The sequence below is a fragment of the Protopterus annectens genome, chromosome 13.part0 (assembly GCF_019279795.1).
Source record: "Protopterus annectens isolate FY-2018-M chromosome 13.part0, PAN1.0, whole genome shotgun sequence".
Taxonomy (NCBI): Eukaryota; Metazoa; Chordata; order Ceratodontiformes; family Protopteridae; genus Protopterus; species Protopterus annectens.
In genome coordinates this window covers 523,569,522-523,593,405 of record NC_056747.1, presented here as the reverse complement: position 1 = coordinate 523,593,405, position 23,884 = coordinate 523,569,522, and the positions used below count along the sequence as shown (strand labels likewise).

Genomic DNA, 23,884 nt, shown 5'->3' with positions numbered 1-23,884 from the left:
TTAGAGCCTCCTTCTGTTTCCAAAACTTCTTTGAGAGGTAGGCCAAGTTTAGCTTCAGTGGGGGCTTCTCCTAGCACTTCAGGTTCTGTGCCTAAGAAACATATGCTTAAAATGGCAGAAGATTTAATTACTATGATTAGAGGCTCTATGCCCCCTCCTGATAAGAGGCCTAGGGTGGATCCTGAGTTTGAAAGTTTTGAACAGTGTTCAGAGGCTTCTGAGTCTTCAAGACGTGCAGGAGTATCCTCCTTATTCTGATTCTGATGTGGATGATTCCACTCCTACAGCTTCTCCTCCTGAGGATTTCTCATTTTCAGAGACTCTGCATTCCATGAGGGAGCACTTTAAATGGGAAGGCCAGGATTACTCTGATTCCAGGAAAAGGCTTAGGGAATTCTTATTTTTACCCCAGCATAGGCCTTTAGCTATACCTCCTGTGTTGAATGTGGTGGAAGATGTTTTGCAGAGGCATCCCTGAACCCTGATTCTTTGCCTCCTGCCCCTGTTAAACCTGATAGGTACTATAGGGTGCCTGAAGCTCATAAGTATCTGTTTAAGAGTCCTAGGGCAGACCCGAAACTGTTTCTCAGGGGCCTAAAGGTGTTAAGGCCTCTGTTGTTAAAAATCCTGTTCCCACTGATAAAGAGGCTAGGGCTTTGGATAGGTGGGGAAAGAAAGTATATACTTCTTCCACTTTAGCCATGAGAGCGTTGAATTGTCAGTTTCACATGCTAAAATATCAAAATTATCTCCTTTCACAAGTGAAATCTAAGGTGGATGCTTTGGCGGAAGGTATAGAGTGTAAAGAGTTGCTGGATTTAGTTCATGCGTCTGAACAAGTGGGTAAGCATTCTTTGCAATGTGGTTTTGATGCTGTGCAGGCCTCCTCGAGGGTGGCTGCCACTAGTTCTGTTCTTCGCAGGCATGCCTGGTTGAGGGATCAGAATTTAGCAGATCATGTTAAGACTAGGATTTTGGATGGTCCTTTACAGTCTGATGTGTTATTTGGTTCGCCTGTGGAAGCAGTTTTAAAGAAAATGGAGGACAAAGCTAAGTCTATGCAAACTGTTAAAGATTTTTGCAGGTGCAGCCAAAGTTTAGTAGAAATTGGCCTACTAAGGGATGGACATATCCTGCTTATGATTCCCAGTCTAGGGGTAGGTCTAGACGTGGTAGGGGCAGAGCTCAAGGTTCTTTTAGGCCTAGAACAGGGGGTTCACCTGCTCAGACTTCTGGTGAGGGCAGGGGTCAGTCCTCGTAAACAGACCCAATGACCTGCCTTTTCAGCTGCCAGTAGATTCTCGTCTGGCAGCTCCTTTGGGAGGAAGACTGTCTCTTTTCAAAGAAAATTGGGATTTAATCACTCAAGACAGATGGGTGTTGGATATCATTCACCACGGTTACAGGTTTTATTTCCATACATTGCCCCCTTTCAAAGGCATGCCAGACGTCCACAAAGGAAAGATGCTCACAAGCAAATTTCTCTGTTACTCCAAATAGCGGCCAGTCAACCAGTCCCTGTACCAGAAAGGATTCTCGCCTGTTCCTAGTACCAAAGAAACACGTGGAGACCAAGTTTGGATTTATCTATCCTCAACACTTATCTGGACATTCCCAAGTTCAAGATGTTGGCGTTACAACAGCTTTTACCTCTGCTGGGCAAAGATCATTGGATGGTAACTTTAGATCTCAAGGAAGCTTACCTTCATGTGCCTATAAGACTAAGTTGCAGGAAGTATCTGGAGCTGGAAATTCTCATTATCAGTTCTCTGCATTGCCCTTTGGCTTATCTACTGCACCCAGAGTATTCACAAAGGTTCTGGCTCCAGTGATAGCTTACTTCAGGTTAAAAGGAATTCAAATCTATCCTTACTTGGACGACTGCCTGATTCTGGCTCAAGAAAAGGAAGACCTTCTACAGCATCTGGAATATGTCATAGCAGTGCTAAGATGCCTAGGGTATTCTGTGAACGAAATAAAGTCCAGTCTAGTACCCTCTCAAGACATATGCTTTCTGGGTGTGAGACTGAATACAGCAGCCCAGATGGCCTTTTTAACCCCGGACAAACAACAGAATCTTTCCAGTTACTTCCATCAACTATCTCTTCAGTCCGGCTGACTGCAAGGACAGTCCTTCAAGCCTTAGGGTTCATGGCATCTTGTATTCTGGTGCTTCCCAATGCCAAACTGCATATGAGGAAGCTACAATGGTATCTCAAAATGTATGGACACAGCACTGCCAGGATTTGGACACTGTCATTCAAATAATACCTTGCATTCAAAAGGAATTTTTGTGGTGGGCTCAGGAATGTCACCTAAACAAGGGACTCTCTGTGACTGCCAGAGTCAGATTCTAACGACAGATGCCTCAGACATTGCTTGGGGAGCTCATCTAAATGGAAAGTGGATACAAGACAAGTGGCCTGCCAGACTACAGCATCTACATATCAACATGAAGGAGATGTTAGCAGTCCAGTTTGCATTAATGGCTTTCAAGGAGTTACTTCTTCCAGGGCAGGTATTGATTCTAACAGACAACACAACTGTCATGTGGTACATCAACAAACAAGGGGAACACATTCTTACCCATTGTGCAGGCAAGCAATGATTTTATGGGAGACTGCGCTCAGCTTGCAACTAACTCTTCAGGCAAGGTTTCTGCGGGAGCACAGAACTCCTTAGCAGATGTGTTAAGCAGACAAATCATGGATCCCGTGGAAACTGGATCTTCATGTATTTCAAAAGTTGACAGTGTCCTGGGGAACTCCAGACATAGATCTGTGCCCTCCTCCACTAAACCACCAGCTGCCAAAGTTTTGCACAAAGAGGTTTCATCACACAGCTTGGAAAGTGGATGCTCTTTCTTTCAGTTGGAAAAATCTTCATGTGTATGCGTTTCCACCTCTGCCTCTTCTTCCAAAGGTGCTTCTAAAGGTCAGACAAGACAAGCCAAGGATGATTTTAATAGCTCCAGATTGGCCCCGGCAGCACTGGTACCCATTATTGAGGAGTCTGGTAAAGAAGCCTCCATGGCCTTTACCCTTGATTCCACACCTGTTGTCCCAGAGAGATGGTCACCTGCTCAATGTCAAGCTTCACTCTCTTCATCTAACAGCCTGGCATATTCTGTTTTGAAAGACAGCAGGTCTCAACTTCCTCAACAAGTTTTAAATGTGATTATGGAAGCCAGGAGACCTAGTACAAGGAAAGTGTAGAAAAATGGAAGAGATTTTTATTTTGGAGTGCAGCAAACAATTTGGAGATTTCTGAGCCAAATTTGAGTGTGGCTCTTCAATATCTTACTGAGTTACTGGACAAAGGTTTGTCTTTCTCTCCATTAAGATTCATGCTGCAGCAATTTCAGCTCACTATGATTGTGACCCACCATTGTTTTCGCATCCTTTGTTCAAGCAGTTTCTTAGAGGGCAAAGAATATAAGACCCCTACTCCTGCTTGGGATCTCAATTTTGTGTTGGAAAACTTACTCTACAACCTTTGAGCCTGCGGCTACTGCTGACTTGAAATACTTGTCATGGAAGACTGCTTTCTTGTTGGCTATTACTTCTGCAAGAAGGGTGTCTGAGTTGCAGGCCCTTATGGCAGTAGAGCCCTTTTGGTTTTCCATAAGGATAGGGTATCATTACGTACTAATCCTTCCTTTATGCCTAAGGTGGTTTCTAGTGTGGCTTTAAACCAAACTATTCATTTGCCTACTTTCTATGCAGATCCCCAAAATAAGGGGAAAAGATTTTGCACACTTTAGATGTACATAGGCAGTTCGTTATTATTTAAGCAGGACTAAGGATTTCAGGCAGTCTCAGCAATTGTTTGTTTCTTTTGCTTTGAGTTCTCAGGGCAAGCCTGTGTCTAAGCAAACTATTTCTAAGTGGATTGGTTTTGCATTTCATTTTGTTACTCCCATCATGGCAAGGAGATTCCAGCTGCGATTAGGCCTCATTCCACTAGGGCTACTGCCACTTCAACAGCATTTCTACGGGTGGTGGCAACTAAGGATATTTTGGAGGCAGCTACCTGGAGTTCAGTGCATACTTTCTCTAAGCATTACCACCTTCCTCTCTACTCTAAATCTAGGGCTGGTTTTGCCACAGCTATTTTGCAAGGCATGTTGACAGCTCCTGCTTCCTTATGATTGCCAGCCTCCTTACCTCTGCTTTGGGATTCTACCCAATGGTTAGGACTGCAGCAATGTGGAATGAAGAACATAGTACAGTTTTGTACCTACCATAAATGTAGAGGATCCACATTGCTGCACTCCTTCCCCTCTGTGTTTAGGGGTGGTGGTAATATATATATATATATATATATATTCTTGTACATTTGTATATATTGTATATATGTTTGATGCAGGGCTTTTGGTGTTTTGGTTTGGGCCTTGTCTTTTAGGGTCTTCTGACATCTGGGGCAAGAAAAGACTGAGGATATGACGTCGGTCATGCGCATTAGTACCCTGACGTCCTGACATCAGTCTAATGCGCCTTGACCCGCGTCAGCCATATACTTTGGTATTCGGGCCGACTGGACAGCGGACTACCCAATGGTTAGGACTGCAGCAATGTGGATCCTCGAACATCTACATTTATGGTAGGTACAAAACTGTACTTTCGCACTTTCCAAGTTAAGTATATCTGAGGTCTAATGAAAACACTTGAGTTTTTAAAGGATTGTTTGCAAAGGTTATATTGGAAATTATATAGGCTTTAGACGTGACCCCTTGCTAGTCCATCCCAAGTGACTGATGCAAAAACATTTATTTGCTATGATTTCACAACTTCTGAATTAGTCAAATGTGTATGTGCTTTGTTTGATTTCAGGCGCTGGTTCAACTAGTACTACGAAGAGAGCTGGTATATACAGTAACTTTTATTCTGATTACATTGAATGCCTTAATTGCGAGAATGCTGTCTTAACTTTTACTTAATTAACCGAGTGTTTGATATGATTAACCCTGACCTTTCTGTTTTTCTTGCATGCTTTTGGTTTCATTGTTTTTCTTCTCCTCCTCTTCCTCCTGTTTCATTGCTCACAGAAAACACTGGACTGCATGCAGGTATTATGATTCTAACATGTGTGATGGTCTTTTAGTTAGTTGCTGTGACTGATGCAATATATAGCTTTATGTTAAGATGCTTTACTTGTGACTGCAGCTCACTCTGTGTCTTGCTTGTGTCTTGTAAAGTTGCATTTAATGCTTAGTGCAGTGGTGTCTAACAGATTAGTAAATCCAGATGTTATTCAGTAGTATATCATTTATCAAGTTGTTATCATTGTAGTATCTCACAGAAACTGAGAATGATATTTTATTGCCTCATGTCTTCAATGTTGGTTGGTTTATATAGTCCATGCTGTGGTTACCCCCGACAGAACTTTCCCATGAGCATTAATGAGGCATTGCTTGGGGCAGTGATTGACTACATACATAGTATTGGCAAGCTGAAATAATCTCCAAGGTGTTTATGGGTTTACACATACAGACTTTGCATCCACTTAGAAAGCGGTGGCAGGTTGTCTTGCCTCTGTATTTAGATAATTGATGCAACGTTTTTCTACAATATTGTGAACTTTATTTCATTTTTAATAAATGGTAGATGAGTACAATTTCTCTTGTTATAAGTCAGTCATATATATGACAGATCATCTTTATAATTAGAAGCTATATCCCAAAACAGAAGGGTCTCAGTGCATGATGGGCATTACTTTTGGCAGCTTGTTGGAGTTCCTGTCATTTAAACTGTTAACATCTCTCTTACAGGTGCAGTCACTTATTTTGATTAATGTGCCATTAGTATCTGAGGGAGAATATTAGAGTTTCATGCCTAGATCTTTATGTGCACTCAAATGTAGTAAGTTGTAATTAGATCATTGAATTTATACTTTGCTGTGTATTAAAACGTAGTTTTCAAAAAAAGGGATGCACTTATACACTAAAGAAAGCAAAGTCCTGTTGATCCTATTTAATTCAAAGTAAAGCGATAGCAATACTTTTTATAGCGTACTGATAATGCATTGAGTCCGTACAAAAAAGGGTTGCAGTATTTGTGTTTGGGTACTATTCTATGATAGCAGAATGTATTATAAAAGAAAAGTAAGCTGCTTGACTAGAAATCTGTCCATGGCGACTCTAAAATTTGCAGTGAAAAGGTTGAAAGTTCAGACTAGAACATCACAGGTTCTTTGCAGAGCAAAGCTTTTTACAAAAGAATCTTCACCTTTTGAAAGTGGCTAATTTTCCTCCATATTTCATTGTTGAAAATGTTGAAGCTGACTGTAATCTAAAGATAATTTGTTTTCATTGTATGTAGTTTGATTATCAAAAATGTATGTTACTGTTACTGTTAGAGATACTTGATATTTTTTTATCCAGGCTTATTTTTAGTCATTAAAGGAAATCCTTCCTGTCCCTGTGTTTTTCTGGGTTCTTGAAGAGGCGTTTCATTGAATGCATTTTCATCGACCATTAAATAATGAAAACACAAAACAGCGAACGGTCATATAAGCAATTTCTTTCCCTGGGAAAGAAATCGCTTGGCCACCTCTGTTACTTTGCCGTTTTCCCCACTGTAGTGCAATCTTGGAGTTGGTATATTTAGTTAGGGGGGGTGGGGGACACAACCTCCCCCACTTTGTATTGTTTGCAGTGATGTGTTTTTTTGTTTAGGGTAAGCAATTTCTTTCCCAGGGAAAGAAATCACTTATATGCACGTTCACTCTTTTGTGTTTTCGTGGTTTACGGGACGACGAAGAGGCGTTCGATGAAACGGCTCTTCGAGTATCTAATATAGACCCATTATTCTCCATCTCTGATGTTAAATTCAGTTATTTTGATAATTAATTTATAATTCTCCCACCATTTTTATACTCTTTTCATGGTAGTATGTCTGTACACTTTGAATGGTCCTTACTTGAATTGTCTAAAAGAGGAAGTTATCTTTTTAAGTATACAGTATTTGTGCTTGAGAAGTAAATTGTTAGGGTTCTTACCTTTGGAAAGGCAAACAAAAACAGCCCCCCTCAAAAAAAAAAAACAACACACACACCCCTTATGTTCTGCTGTACCTCTGACCCCACTTATATTGTTAAATAAATGTGCAGTGCTTCTCTTACAAAGTAATTTGTCATGTTGGATGTAACTTTAAAGGAACAGTCAGTAGTGTGAGCAAGGCAATATCTAAGCAAATATATAAATATATTGCATGTTATAACAGTAATTTTATAAGATTCTTATTGTTTAAGATAACCAATGAAGTAATAAGGAGAGGAAGATGAATAAATATTTGTATGCCATTTTCAGTAATATGCATCTTAAAATTCATTTGAGTACATTAATTTTTTGGCACGCCACTATGATACAGCCAAATTATGCCTACAAATATTTTCTGCAGGTGACAGCAAGTAAAACTGAGAGGCAGATCCCAAGGACTCCAGAGTAGTGAACAGCAGATCTGGGAAACTTGTTTATGTATCCTGTGCAGGCACACTGAAAGCAGCAACTCATCTGAGATGTTGAGCTTCCATTGGGAGCTGGCCAATGAGCTGTTCCATTTGGAGAAGTAGTTGTTTGACAGTACAGCACTAAGCTGCAGTCACATATGGCAGCTGTACCCTATATCTCAGATGTCACCATGCAGCTTATGAATAACTCAGATTTGGGAAACTTGTTCATGTATCCTGTGCAAGCACACTGAAAGCAGCAAATCATCTGACATGTTAAGCTTCCATTGGGAGCTGGCCAATGAGCTGTCCCATTTGGAGAAGTCATTGTTTGACAGTACAGCACTAAGCTGCAGTCACAGATGGCAGCTGTACCCTATATCTCAGATGTCACCATGCAGCTTATGAATAACTCAGCAGATGGTGCATCTGGGACAGCGAGTGTTAAGATAATCTTAGAGTTGTTGGCGTTAAATTTCAGACTCTTCATTACCCTGTATCCATATTTTTCCATGGCAGAAAAATGTCTGCATCAGTTATGATGCTAGCATAACCAAAAGCAACACATTAAGCAGAGATCTGAAAGAACCATTGTGCCATAAAAACTTCCGCACCAGATGCATGCCCAGTGGCAAGAGCAGCTGGCAGTGGCAAAAGTTCTCTGGTTGCCTTTTGGCAGTGGAACAGCAGTTTAATCCTAGAGACCTTGCCCAGATGTCCCACTTTGGAAGCATTCGGGGGTCACCTGACCTTCCATTGAATGTGTAGCTAGACAGTATGCAAGACAGATGCATAATGATCATGATATCCAGAGGCTGTACAAATCCTTTCCACATCTGTTGTCTGCCCCACCCCATAAAAAAACTAAAATAAGAAAAGGGTCTTCTATTCAGTAACAAAAGAGCCACCCAAGAGGTCCCATTCAAGCAGAAGGGATTTGTTTATTTCTTCAGGTTCTTTCATGTTCAGAATAAAAGACTAAGAACATCAGGCTGATATTTGATTTGAGCGACTTAAGCAAGTTTATTTCCAAACATGTTTTCTAGATGGTCTTTTTGCATTCTGAACTTTCTTGCCTGCAAGAAGGAGATTGACTGTGCTGTTTGGACCTCCAACAATAGCTGTGTACATATCAGAATTACCAAAAAGTTTAGGTTTCTATGGTTTTGGGTTGGAGCTAGTCATTTATTCTGGATTTTTCCATTTGGTCTCACCTCAGCCCCCAATGTGTTTATCAGATAGGTGTCTGTAGTTGCAGTGAAACAGAGACTGCAAGGGATAAAGTATTTCTATAACTGGACATTTGTCTCTTAGCAATTACAGCTTTAGACTAATTGCAGCTCAGGAGTTCCAAGAGTGTCTTTCCCAGTGCTTGGGAATAATGGTGAATACTGCAAAGTACATCTCTGTTTAGACAGGATTCTTCATCTGCAAGTTGTAGTGTTCCAGGGTGTTTACTCTAGTCTCAGCAGGTTGCTGTTTTCAGAACACTGGACTTCATAGCAGCTGCTGTCTACATTGGCTCTGATACTAGGTTTTCACATGTGGTTTAGTTGACTGTAAAAGTACTGTGGTTACTGTTAACAAATCCCATGGCTCAACAGATAAAGATTTCCAGGCCAGGGCATGCAAGAGATATTTATAATGGTGGCTTCATAGTCCAAAATTGTAATGTGTACAGAACATTCCAGATTCTTACCCCAGTAGTGGCTGTTCCCACAAAACCTTTGTCTTAAAGTGGTGGAAGCATTGTCAACAGCAGATAGCTCATGGAGTTTGGTCTCAAATGGATCCATTCTGCACACCAGTGTACTGGGGATGAGGATGGTCCTCCACACTTTGCAGGCATTTCAGGACGCACCATCCAAGGTGCAGTTGCCATTCATACTGACAACAGTTTCTTTTTGTACGTTAGTACGCAAATGGGAAAATCTCCTGTTTCCTGATTTGAGAAGCAGTGAGGGTATTAGAATGGCCTATGTCGGACCATTTTTGGTAGTTATATTCCTGAGGAAGCCATGTCTAGGCTTAGTCATTGCTTACAGCTGTTTAATGATATGACTCTCATCTTTTCTGTATCAAGGAAGCTTTTCTCTTTCTGGGGAAATTTTTGTTGTGATCTCCTTACATCCTCAGCCAGTGCTCAGTGTTGAATGCAGCAACTGTGATTCCCTCATCTCTCCACTTCAGGAGCATCCCAGGGATACCCTCATCAACACCCCATTAAGTTAAGGGTTCTTTGCTCTTTTTCCTCACCCCCCATTTTTGTTTGCTCCCCATCCCTGCAGCTGACCATCAGCTGCCACTAGTTTTTGTCCTTGTTCTCTGGATCTACATAACCTGCCTTGGCTCCCATCTGGCTCAACCTGACCCATAGTTCCCCAGTGAGGAGATCAAGGACACTGATGCAACTTCTTACTGCTTCCTTCTGGGAAGTGTGCACTAGCTACCTCTCACCCTGTGACAGCCTTACAAGCTCTGCAACTGCTGCCTGTTGGAGACACTTGCATGCCACTGCTCACAAGCAACCTTCCATCCAAGCAGTCACTTGAAATACTGAGCTCACTCTGTTCTTAATGCTGCTACTACAGCAAATCTAGACAGCCTCCCTCTGGATGGGTGAGCCTGCATCGGCCTCTTACTGTCATCTTGACCCCCATCATTATACCCAGGTCATTTCGAGTACAGCAAGGACTTTATCCCGGTGTGACACAAGGCTAAACATCCTCTTTTTTTTTTTACCATATTTTCTGGTCAACCATAAAAACTCTTCTTAACCCTGGCTCACCCACACCCCCCAACCCTTTTCCCAATCAATCTCCCTCAGATACCACCATCCATTTAAATTGCTACTTCACTGATACCATTTCTAAACTAGTACCTAACACCTCTAATAACCCCAACCCCACCTCTAATTCCACTTCCAGTTCTGTCACTTCAATTACCACACCCACACCTCCAATCTGACTCCTCTAACCTCTCTGACCCCTTCTTGCTCAAACCTGTATCTGTTAGTTATATTAAAACTCTCCTCAGTATACTCAAACCTTATTCCCCCGCGCCTGATAACCTACCTCCTCAATTCCTAAGACTTGCTGCTAACTCTGTAGCCCTTCCTGTCTCCATTCTAATCAACCGCTCAATCCAAGAATCCACTGTCCCCCTCTGTTTGGAAGGAATACTACACTATCCCACTACATAAAGGAGGTAACTCCACAGAACCATCCAACTTCCGTCCCATTGCCATTGTTTCTCTCCTCTCCAAAATTCTAGAAAAGTGTATCCATTCTCAACTGCTTTCCCACCTTACTCAAAACAATCTTTTAACCAACACTCAGCACGGTTTCAGGCCCAAACACAGTACTAACACTGCACTCTTATCCTTCTCTCATACTGTAGCTGTGGCCAGAGACAGTAATAAACTCGTGTCCTGCCTTAGATCTCTCAAAGGCTTTCAATACTGTCTCTCTCACAACCTTCTACTTCATAAACTTTCTCAGCTGAACATTTCTATCCCCACTCTAAATTGGTTCTCAAGTTACCCGTCCAGTCGCCTACAAGCAGTTAAATGGCAAAATTCCTTCTCACCCTTTCTTCCAGTTCAGACCGGTGTTCCTCAAGGTTCAATTCTCGGCTCCCTCCTTTTCAACCTCTTCACCAATGACCTACACACTACCAGCAAACTCTCCTCTGTCATACAGTATGCAGATGATTCAGCTCTGATCTCCATTTCTGACTCTATCAATAACCTCCACCATATCACCCTAGCTTAATTTCACTCTATTGAGAAGTGGCTTTCCAACAATCAACTTATCCTGAACCCCTCTAAAACTAAGCGCTTACTATTACTACCTAAAATTCTAGCCCATCACAAATCCACCTTTCTCATATCCTCTCTAAATGGCACCATTTTAACACCAGACCTACACACTAAACTCCTAGGTGTCATCATAGATGACCAGCTCAAACTAGACCTCCACATAATTCATTCTATAAAGAAAACACACCAAAAACTGGGCATGCTATACAGAAACAGCAAATTCCTGACCCCCAACTCAAAACTACTGCTAGCCCAATCCTATCTCCTCCCCGCCCTCCTCTATGGCTCCCGTCTATTTTCCAATTTACAAAATAACCTGCTGGCAAAACTAGAACAAACCTATAACAAAATTGCTAGATTTGTCACCAGTAGCCCCTATAAATCCCATCACTGCTCCGCTCTCATAAAACTACATTGGCTCGAATTCCCACACCTGACCAAATGTCAGCTGATCCAAGCTTTCAGAATTCTTAATTCAAACTCTGACTGTCCATCTCTGTACAACCTGATCTCCTGGTACACCCCTCTCCGATCCCTGCGCAGCTCTGATAAACTCTTACTAAGTCTATAAACCCAACAAGAACGTAGGTAAAATACCCTATAAACACTCCATCTCCCTTACCTGGAACAATCTTCCACTCCATATTAGAAGTCATACCTCCCTTCCTAACTTCAAACATGACCTGATAGTGTACCTCCATAATAACCGTATATGTACCTGTTACCATCCTACTTAATCCCTCCCTCCCCACATTCCCAGTTCACCACTAAGTCCGATCTATAAGACCTTTTTCCTCTTTCTATAACTTACTTTATCCAGCTGCTCTTCTTTCTGTACCCTCCCTCTAGATCACTACATCCCTCCTCTACTACTATTTTCTTTTGCACCATTCCCTCTTCTGACCTACGGCCCCTTGTGCAGTCACCCCTCTCTACTTTTTACTCCCACTCTACTTTCCCTCAAATCTGAAGCCCCTGCACTTACACAATTCAGCCACTAATCTAATTATACCTTGTTTCTTTTCATTATATTACCCACAACCTTAACTTCCCCTCCTGCATACCTGCTGGATTTATTGTTGTTGTTTCTCCTGTTACAACCTATTACTACACTTTTTGTATATATATATATATATATATATAGCTATGTACTGTTCCATTGAGTACATTGTTTTTCTTCTCCATTGTATTCATAAGATTGTTTTGCCCTGTAATATTGCTAATTTGTCTCTATTCTTGTGTATTTGTATGTCTGGGGCTTTTCCCCTCGGGTCTCCACTGAAAAAGGGTAAATTCTTACCCAGCTGGACCAACCTGGTTAACAAATGTGAAATAAAAATAAATAAATAAATAAATCATTCAGAAGGTCAGGTAGCACAAGCCCAGGGTCACTCTCATAGTCCTCTTCTAGCCTACAACAAATGCAGTTGCCCCTACAGTGGCCTCATCGTCTTGAGCAATCTGTGCACCCGAAACTGTCCAGAAACTTACTCTGACTCCCTTTGATGAACTGCATCTATTACTCCACTTCCAGTAATGTTATAGGTTCTCACTAAGCTTACAGCCAAAGGATACCATCAGTAAGCACAGCCACATCACCCAATACTGGTGGGAGATTAACATCTTCCTGTGTTAAACAGACTTTCTCCACATATCCCTGTTGAAAATTTGTGATTAACAATATTGTCATCAGTACAGGTTTTAAAGTTGCTAGGGAAGTACTCTACTTGATAAAGATAATACAGCCTATTCCAGAGATGGGGGATATGTTGGTTTAGGCATCTGTCAACACCGTCTGACGATTTTTTCCCAACATCTTTATTAAATCCGAGTTGCAACATTGATTAGAAAAGAAAACAAACCATTGTGATATTTCTCTTTTTTGTGCAGTATGCACTTTTAATAGTGATTACTCACTTCAGATATAAGTTAATTGCTTAATTCCTATCATCACTTAAACTTCTCTTCCACCATCACTTAAACTTCTCTTCCTCCTGAACATCTCACAAATTCCATTTATTTCTATGTAATTTGCTATTTCCTTTTCTAAATATCTCACATCTAGTTCTTTTATCTCCTGTAGAATATTCATTTCTTTGGTTACAGTTTTAGATTTTTATTTCCATTTGTATTAATTGTTTTCAGGCAGTCAATAGCATTAAGCTTAGTAAGACCTTAATATGACTATGCAATTTAGATACTGTGTCCCAATTCAAAAGAATCATTTCCTTTCTTACAACTATTTGCTTTCCCAACATTTCTGTCAAAGTAGTCGGCAGTGAGTTTTTAAAAGTCTGACAGCACATTACTCTGCCAAAAAATATGTTCCCATGTACTGCCTTCTTTCCCTTGACACCCCAGTATTTACTGTCTACCAGAGGAAAATTTCTCTGAAGTCTGCTTGGAGTATAAGAATACCAATGCAAATACTTAAACAAAAACACCAAACCTTCAGGACGTTGCTGAATACTTGGGAGCTGTATAAATGCCCCCCATTATTGTTTGTTAATGCCTTTCCATTCCATCTGTTTCCACTCTTTTTACTCTCCAGTGATTGATTCTTATACTTATCATGCAGTCTTTATATGCCCCAGTAATTATTCTTTTTTAAATAGCTTCTGTTCTAAACTCAATTAAAAACCCTACCAGTGCTGGTCTTTCAATTTTCATAGTCCCTTTTCTTTGTATGTATTCTGATATTTCCTTTTAGGGAAGACCATTTGTAATCTGCAGTCCAAACTTCTCCTTGGCCTCATCACAATCTATTACCTATCCCTTTCTAATTAATTGCTGCCAATACCTTAGTTCCTTTGCAAATTTTCTCCAGAATATTACATCTCGCTCTTGCTTATTTTCTATTACCCTACTTGCAGTAATCCTTTTTGGCAAAAATTCCTTTCTCCATTCCCTTGTTGACTTGGGTCCTAAAATATGTTCTGCTTCTTTATGAATACAATATGTTTTTTTAAAGTTTCATTGATTTAACATATATGCAAGATATACACACAAAATAATACATTCATTTACATACTGTTACACAATGGTAGAAATACATTGAATCATCAGAGTAATCTAATGCAATTAACAAATTAAGAATTTTTGGTATTTCAGTGGCAACATATCAAGGCTGTCCCAACAATTTAAGTTTTAGTGTGATTTACAGATCTAATTCTAATTCTAGTTTTTCAGTTTTACATAGAATTGCTGTTAAATTTTAAAATTCTTTGAACTGGCTGTTTGGTGTGTTACTGGAATTTTGTTCTTCACGTTGCTGTGTTTTTTCCTTAAAAATACTTCTCTTCCCAATAAATATTTAATTTTTCATATTCCATAAACATAAGCGCCCAATCAGCTTTTACATCTTTACTGCATATTCAGCGAAGGGACAAAGTCATTTTACTAAAAGTAGAAATTTTATAAGGGGTTAACAAACAATGTTAAGTTGTCAATCTCACCTTCATTCTTGCTAGATGGGTTGGCTAAAGTCACTTTTACCAGCTCGAGGCAGCCCTATATCTCATGATGCAAGGCGGTGATTCCCCAGATCTCGTTTGCCGCTTCGCTCATGAGGTCACCTTTTTTGCCAGCTCCTGGTAAGTGAATTTAATTACTCTTTTCTGAGAGATTTAGCTATCCTAGTACCTTAATTTTTCATATTATTAGTTTACTAGTTCCCTCGATTCACTTAGCCCTATTCCCGTTAGTTTCCCGTTCCCTTATCCATATTTTTTGTTAGTCAGGCCTTAGGCCTTACCCTCCTAAACAATTTCCTGTCAGGATTTGTTTAGGTGTGTCTGTGTGTTTTTATTTGCCTGTACTTAGTTTTTGTATAGTTAGTGTAATTTTTGGACTGAGTGGTGTGTGTGTTTGTGTTTAGAACTCAGTCATGTCTAAAGGCACTAGGGTCTCAGGCTTCAAGAAGTGTGACTCGTGCTGTCAGAAGATGTCTCTGACAGACGGTCACACTTCCTGGGACCCCTACACCTGCAGGACTCCTGTGCTATTTGTCACTCATTCAGCCAGAGAGTCCTGCAGGTAAACTTATCCTAAGAGGTCTTCTCAAGCCGGCTAAGTCGGGAAGCCCTCAAAGCCATCCAAGGCCCAGCCTTCAATGTCCAAGTCTGTGGCCTTGGTTCCCTGGAGCCAATCCTTCCTTCTCGGATGTTTTGCTGGAGCGATACCCGGCTGGAGCTGACATATCTCTAACCCAGCCGAAGGTTCTTTGGCTCTGATGGCTCCGTCGAGAAAGAGATCTAGATCTCCTTCACTGGAGTCTATCCACTCGGCTCCAGCCTCTCCCTTACTTTCAGAGCGGAGCCATCGGAGCCGATCCTCAAGGTCTTCCAGACTCTCAGACTATGACTTGGAGAGAGTGGTGAGTAGACTGCTGAAATCACAGGCACTGGCCCAGATGCTCCATAGCCCGTCTCAGCAGATGACCGCTATTCCACACCCTCCAGAAAATCCTCCTTCGACTCTCCTTCAGAGCTCAGGGTACCATGACTGTGATACCACCTCGGCTCCATTGTCTTTGACTCCTATCTCCTCCTTGAGACCGTCCTTGGAGGGATCCGGTCATCAGGCTTCCCTGGTCGGTTCTGAGGGGACCCTTGTCCAGCTCTGCGCCGACATCTGCGAGCCTTCGGGTCCGGGATTCCTGTTTCTTCTCGGTCCTCCCAGGAGGGGAGCTTCGATATGATGAGGTGTGCTGGCCCGAGCTCAGTCAACAATCGGTCCCTTTAGCTCCTCCCTCTATGGTGCCTGTAGATATCTCTTCCCACTCTCTTGCTCCCGGACCCAGAGATCCATCACCCCAGGTTTCCCCATTGGGAAGAACTTCCTCTTCCGAGGTTTCTCCTGATCCTTCAGGGGAACCCCGGACCTGCAAGAGGAAGCACTTAGACTCGACTTAGATGAGGGTCTAAGATCTCCCTCTGAGGATGTCTCCTTTTCAGACATCCTTGATCTCCTGAAACAGAGGAGAAACTGGCCCTCCATTAATCCCTCCGAGGATGAATCGGTATACCTGGAGGCTTTTGGATCTCGACCCTCCACCTCCTGGGTGTCTCATGCATCTCCTGATTCTGTGGAACCAGTCCCAGGAGGCCTTCTAAACCCCACTGAAAAACAGTTTCTCACTAAAGGTGTTCCGGTTGATGCCATGGTGGTGGCCACCACCACAGATCCTCAGTCCATCCTCCTAACAAGGAGTCTAGGACCATGGACAGGTATGGTAAGCGGATGTTTTCCTCAGCGACCTTTGCCATTGAATTATTTATGTCACTTCTCCGACTTCAAAGAGATATCCTCAAAGAATTGGGTGAGGTAGTACAGGATCCGTCAGCTGCTGGGGCTCAAGAGAAGATTGCTCTCAGCTGGAATCCTAAAGCACAGGAGTGGCTCTCAGGCGTCAGTCCCCTTCACAAACTCTCCCTTTGATGGGACAACTTTGTTTGGACCTCAGGTGAAGGACACTTTGACCAGGTGCGAGCAAGGCGGCAAGACTCTAGTCCGTTTCTCCACCCTTCTAGACCTTACCCCAAAGGTCAGAAGGGGTGGTCTGCAGAACCAGGGCAGCAGAGAGCCTCTCTGACAAGCCCTTCCAGCATCCCTGTCACTGTACCAGAAGCCCTCTCTCAAGACAAATGGGTACAGTCGATCATATCCGGGTTACAAAATACCTTCGAGAAAAGGCCCTTCCCTCAAAAGGATCCCTTCCAGACGCTCCACCTGGTCTAAGGGAAATTACAAAGCTAGAGGTTTCAAAGCTTCTATCCAGCCAGTTCCAACAGATCATTTAGAGTCCGGAATCTACTCAAGGTTCTTTTGGTCGAAAAGAGACCAATATTAGACCTCGCAGGCTAAACAAGTCTGTCAAAAGTTTCTGGGCAAAACAACTGGATGTGCTCCATAGACCTTCAAGATGTCACATAAAATCCACAGAGAAGGTTTCTCCACTTGGGACCAGTCATTTTCAATTCAGAGCCCCTCACCTGAGACATCAGGGATTCCAGGTGTTTCCGTATTCCTAGACGACTGGCTCCTCTCAGCCACCACCAGGCATCAACTTCTCCAGGCCAGGGATTACACTCTATGTCTCGGCCAGTTAGGGATTTCAGTATCTATTACCTTTATAGATCTAGACACATGTCAGCAAACCTAACAAACCAAAGAATCCTGGATATCCAAAACCATGTTCGGATCATCCTATTCAACTAAATGGTCCTGAAAGTGTTAGGCCTTATGGCAGCTGCCATCACACTTCTTCCTCTGGCTCTCCTAGAGTGGATGTTGTTTACCCAATGGTTCTTCCAGCAGTTGCCCATGCATCACAAAATCCTTGTGACACAGACCTGCAAGAGCCATCTATCCTGGTGGACTTCTTCCGCCCTAGTCTACCAGGGCAGACCATTTGTCCCCGGCCCACTTCAGATGCCTCCTGATCGGGGCATTATCAGGGCAGGATGGTCCATGGCACGTGGCAACCATTCAAATACCACCTTCACATAAATGTCCTAGAGATGAGAGCAGTGCTTTTAACGTTGCAAGCCCTCAACGACTTTCTTCCTTTAGGAACTATTGCAGTTCACACGGACAACATGTCCGTAGTATGGTACATCAACAAACAGGGCGGGACCAAGTCCTATCCTCTCAGACTTTGGCAATGGGCGATCTCCTCTCATCGGTTTCTGATAGCAACACATATCCCCGGGAAAACCAACATCATATGGGACAGATTGAGCAGAGCTATACTCATGCCTCACGAGTGGTCTCTCAAACAATCTATAGTGGAAGAGATTTTTCAGCTACACCCCAAAACAGCAAATGCCCCAGGATTGGCCCCGAGGACTTCTTTATGCTTTTCCCCCCTTTCCATTTATACCTCAAGTACTCCAGAAAGCCACTGTCTTGAGAGCCAAGCTGATTCTCATTGCCCCTTACTGGCCTCGACAAATTTGGTTCCCGTTCCTTCATCGTCATCTCTTGGCGCAGCCTTGGCATCTGGACCCAGTTCCAGATCTTCTGACCCACCAGTCGGGTCAACTGCACCGGTCCATTCGTTCCCTCAACCTCACTTGCTCCACTTCCTTCCTTAGCCAGGCTTCCTATGATCTCTAACCCCATTAGAGATATCATAGTAGCTTCTCTAAAGTCCTCTACCAGAAGGATTTACTCTAGCAAATGGCAACGTTTCATCTTTTGGGCAAAGTCTAAGAACATAGATCCCTTTACTGCCCCTATTCAGTCAGTCTTGGACTTTCTAGCTGAAATTTTTCATCCCGGTTCTTCTTCTTCCACAGTTAAAGTCCAGTTGGCAGCAATCAATTTCCATCGGATTTGCAGACCAGAACATTATGTCTCACAAACTTTGTAAAGCTTTTCTCAGAGGGTATTCTTAAACCCCTGTTAGGGATCCTCCACCGCAGTGGGACCTAAATTTAGTGCTGGCATCCTTGATACTTCCCCCTTTCGAACCGGCTGCTACATGCTCATTAAAATTTCTTTCTTGGAAGACACTCTTTCTAGTTGCTATTACCTCGGCTAGGAGAGTGTCTGAACTTCATGCTCTCTGTTTACTTTGTCTTCCACAAGGATAGAGTATCCTTGAGAACTAATCCATCCTTTTTGCCCAAGGTTGCTTCTAAGACAAATTTAAACCAATCTATTGATCTTCCAGTATTTTTCCCCAATCATTCTGACAGGGCTGAACAAAAATTGCATTGCCTAGATGTTCATCGCCAACTCAGATATTACTTGGACAGAACAAAGCAATTTAGGAAGTCTGATCAGCTTTTTCTTTCTTATGCTGAAAATAAGAAAGGTCTCCCTGTTTCTAAGGTGACCTTATCCAGATGGCTGTCTTCCACTATTTCTGACATTTATCAGCTTAGGGGCAAACAACTGATCTCAAAACCTAAAGCACATTTTACCAGAGGTCTAGCCACATCTACAGCTTTTCAGGCTAGACTACCCTTAGACACTATTTGTGCAGCAGCCACTTGGGCCACTCCTCATACCTTCGTTTCTCATTACAAATTGGATTTGGCCTCCAGGGACAGAGCAAGTTTTGGTTCCACAGTTCTCAAGAGTCTGTTCCATTGAGCCACCGAGGATAGAGGTGCTAGGGACGCGGTACCATCCAGCAAGAATGAAGGTGAGATTGACAACTTAACATTTAGAAGTTATGTACCTACCATAACGTTCCATGTTAGTTGTCTTCTCCTTCTTTCTGCCCCTCCCTCCTGTCCCCCTAGCCTGGACAGACCTTCAACTTCCTTCTTCTCTGGGAGATTGTTCTCCATTGGACACCAGTTAGCTCTGGACCTTAGTTACCTGGGTTCCCCTTACAGCCTTCTCAGGTTAGTTGTTCTTCTTTCCTTTGTGGGAAGATTATGGGCAGTTTCCTCTAGATACCAAACGAGATCTGGGTAATCACCGCCTTGCATCATGAGATATAGGTCTGCTTCGAGCTGGTAAAAGTGACTGCCGAGGATCGGCTCCGAACCCATCCAGCAAGAAAGAAGGCGAGAGAAGACAACTAACGTGGAACGTTATGGTAGGTACATAACTTCTAATTTTATGTACATATTATAACATAAAAACTCTCCCTTTTTAATTTCTCCAAATCTTTTGGGTTTCTAATACCATGATGAGGATGGACCCTATTCCTAAGTCAAAGTACAATTAAAGTTCATGAAATCAGTATTGTGTCAATCTCTGATGTCAGCCAGAAGTTCTTTTCGCAGCACCCACAATGTACCCAGTAATGACTCCTGCGATTCGTACAGAGTTACATGGATTGGTAACATATCTAAATACGATTGTAGATTCTTTATAAGAACTGTTGTTCCTACTACTTTTGGAACTGTCTGGGCATCCTTCTTCCTCATTGCTCTCATTTCTGCCTGTAAATCATGATATTTTATGACTTTATGTCTCCTCTCTACACAAGACACTGTAGTCACTGGGTGTGGCAATTTCAATGACCAGTGCTACTCTTGTCTTTTCATGGACCGCTATATCTGCTTTTCTAGCATGTATGTTTTGAATTGTTGGTAATGGATGATCCCATGTAATGTAGATTTCATCATTTTCTGTGATGCTTTGTGGTTAATGTTTCCAGTGTTTTTCAGCCACTTCAGTGCCATAATGTTTGTAAAATCCCCGGTGCAACATTCTTCCAACATTATTATGCCTTTCATTATACAGTCCTCCTGCCATTAGTATGTCACAACCAGCAACGAGTTGTGCAACTGTTTCCAATTCTGTTTTACAAAACCTATATTTGTTTGTTTCTCCCACATGTTCAATGGGCTTTGTAAACCAATGTCTACGTAGCCCACTATCTTGTGCCGCCAATATTAACCTTTCATCTCTTGGTTTGAATTCTCCTGTCCTTAACCATTCCTGCATTTATTCTTGATCAACATGAGGCTCTTCCAGAAGTTTTCTATACTTGCAACTATATTTATGCATTTTCCACATTTCTTGCCTTCTCATCTGGTCTTTCGCCTTATATTCTTTCTTTTGTTTTTTGACACATTCAGTTGCTGCCTGATTTTTATCTACTTGTGGTTTGATTTCAATTCCTGCTTGACACCTGATACACTTCTGCTAGAGTAAGCCAGGGAAGTCATCTAGATTTATTCTCCTCATGCTTCAAAACTGTCACTACATTTGAGCCTTGTGAGGTCAAAAGATATGTGTGGAGCCCCACAATTGCAGATCTATACATGTAATCACTTTCAAGGAGACCCATCCTTCCTTCAGAATGGGGAATATATAATCTTACAAAAAAACTGCCAAAAGTCTCAAATTGTGTAACAAATTGCAACTCCTTAAAAACACAAAAAAACAAGTGGAGCCACTGAGAGTTCCTTTGTGAAAAACTTTAATCCACAGGTTAAGCGCTTTCGGTCAAGAACTTAGGCCTTCATCAGAACAAACAAAAATGCTTTTCTCCATTATTATATAGCCAATAAAAAATAGCATAACGATTAACACTTCCAAAACAAGCTAATTATACCCTACCTACTACTAAAAAATTACCTATAAAAATAAAAATCTGTGAAAATCAATAAAAATTATTTACACTTATCATAAACAGCTTTTTTTCCTTAAAACAGCTTTATAGTTAGCTCCATTGTTAAGACCTGGTGTCTTGCAAGCATTTAACAAAATTTGCCACTTTAACTCCATGTAAACAAGTTCTTCTTCTCTTTCTCCATTGAAATCACTGGAAACATGGTCAATAACTGTAAAATGAATTTTTTGGTTTTCTGAGCATACTAAAGTGTGTTTATATAAAGCATTGTCCAAGTTCTTCATTTTCATACCATATTAATGCTTATAAATCCTATTTTTAATTGTCTGTTTTCCGACATAAAATGAAGGAACACTGAACATTTAGCCAAATAAACAACAAAATTGGATGCACAAGTGAAAACCCCTGGCACCTGCCAAATTTTATTAACTGTAGTAACTTCAAATTGTGACCCTTCTGAAATATATTTACAATAATTGCAATTCTGGAACTTAAAAGTACCTCCCTGTCCTATTACTTTCCAGTGATGCCCATTTTTGAGCAAATCTTTGAAATTCTTTGCCCTTTTATTGATAAAAGAGGGTCCATCTCCCACTACTTGAATGATGTCATTATTAATTTCTAAAATCCTCATTGTTTTGTACTATATTCTTAATGGCCTTGCTCTCTGTAGTAAAAGTCAAAGGCATGGATGTAACCCAATCCCTAGTGTCCAAAACCTTCTTTCTCGTGTTCCAATACTCCTTGTATGTCTAAAATCCTTTTAACTACTACTGATGGATACCCCCTGTTGTGAAGTTTTCTATCTCCCCATTCATTCTTACAGATGGGTTCAGAGCCGATCCTCGGCTCCAAGTCGGCCAACTACAAAGCTTGAGGTCTTCAGACAGCTCAAGAACAAGTCCCTATGCCATGATGTACGTTGAGTTACCTCAGATCTAGTTTGCCGCTGCAACAGATTGGAGGTTTCCTCACAGCTTGGGCCAGTATATTATTTTTCTACAAAAAATTTCTCTTTTATAATACTTTTCAACTTTATAACTTTTATTATTTTGTTAAACTAGTGGATAGGTTTAATTGTGATCGTTCCTTATTGTCCTTCTGGCCGTTGTTTATATAGGCCTTTAGTATCTCCCTTCCCTTTCTTTGGTGTGCCTTTTTATAGATTAGAATAATGTTTAATGGTTTAGAAGTGTGTTTTAGCAGACATTTATAGGATTTAGAGTGTGTTTATACATTAATAGTTAGTTCATGTTTATCTTTATAGAGCCCATTTGTTTTTTAACGGCTGCTTACTATTTAAATTATATAGTGTTGTTTGAATTTGTTGAACATTTGTGTGTGTATTTTTTGATAATACCTTTAATACAAGTTTCTTGTGTGCATTTAAATGTTTTTCATGGCTGACCATGATAAGGAGAAACAACCCAAGTCTGGGTTTAAAAAATGTCCAAAGTGTGGACAGAATATGTCTGTGACTGATAGTTATGTTAATTGCGTTTATTGTTTGGGTGCTTTGCACTTGCAAGAGAGTTGCTCCATCTGCCTTTCCTTTAGTAGCTGTGTATTTCATGAAAGGAAAAGAAAGTTAATTGACAGAGGGCTATTAAAATCATCCTTTCAATAAGCTTTGGGTGACCATGATAAAGCTATTAAGTCTCCCAAATCTTCCAAGTCCTCTAAGGCTTCATCTTTGGATTCAACAAAATCAAAAAACCTTCAACATCGGCTCACCAGCCTTCGGAGCTGAGCGTCTTATTTTTTCGGAGCCAATCCCAAGTCCTGGAACCAGTCTCCACAGTACTGAAGTCACCAGTCCTACAGTCGGTACCACCCTCCATCCATTCATCTCTGTCCTCGATAAGCCTATCTAATTTTGATGTTGAGTGTGTGGTGCAGAAGCTGTTACAGGCATTGCCGTTTGCAAAATTTTTATCGGTTCCGACCCATGTGGTTTCGGAACCAAAAACTGTTCCTCCATCTACTTCTTTTCCTCCTCCAAGCCATACCAGTCCATTGGAGCCAGTGGAGTTGGACCTTATGATTCTGGAGCCTTTGGAACCGATGCCTGCTCCAGTGCCATCGGTTCTGATTACTCGGACTTCCTTGGTGCCCATCAAGGAGTCTAGGAACCGACACTCGCCAGTCAGGTCCGGGGAGGATAGTCAGACCAACCTGTCAGTTCCGACTTTACCTCTTGTGGCTTTGTCTCAGATGAGTTTGGCTCCTACCTCTGGATCAGAGCCCACTGTTCGGGTGCCGAGGGCATCTGTTTCTTCGAATCCAGCAGTTCCTTCTCACTGGAGCAGAGGTGCTTTTGAGGCCATGAGAAGAGTAATGTCCCCCAGGATATCCACAACTTCAGGACCAACCTCCTCTTCCCCAAAAGCGCCTGTGTCTACTTCTGCCTCACAGATCCCTTTGGAGCGTAGAGACCCTGAGCCTCAGGAAGCCCCACTGGGTGGTCCCTGCTCTTCTGAGACCTCACCAGAAGCTCCCACTGAGGTTCCCAGGAAGAGCTTGCTTTTCAGATGGAAGCATCTATAACTGACCATTCATCCTTCTAAACT

The 23,884-nt window shown here is 41.8% G+C and overlaps 1 protein-coding gene across 1 annotated transcript in view; it reads left to right on the top strand.

Moving 5' to 3' along the window:
- LOC122787927 (peripheral-type benzodiazepine receptor-associated protein 1-like) overlaps nucleotides 1-23,884 on the top strand; it is a 1,795,954-nt gene that overhangs the window by 554,569 nt on the left and 1,217,501 nt on the right. Inside the window, exon 10 of the mRNA XM_044054852.1 lies at nucleotides 4,833-4,865. Coding sequence (XP_043910787.1) covers nucleotides 4,833-4,865 — 33 coding nt within the window. The remainder of the gene's footprint in view (nucleotides 1-4,832; nucleotides 4,866-23,884) is intronic.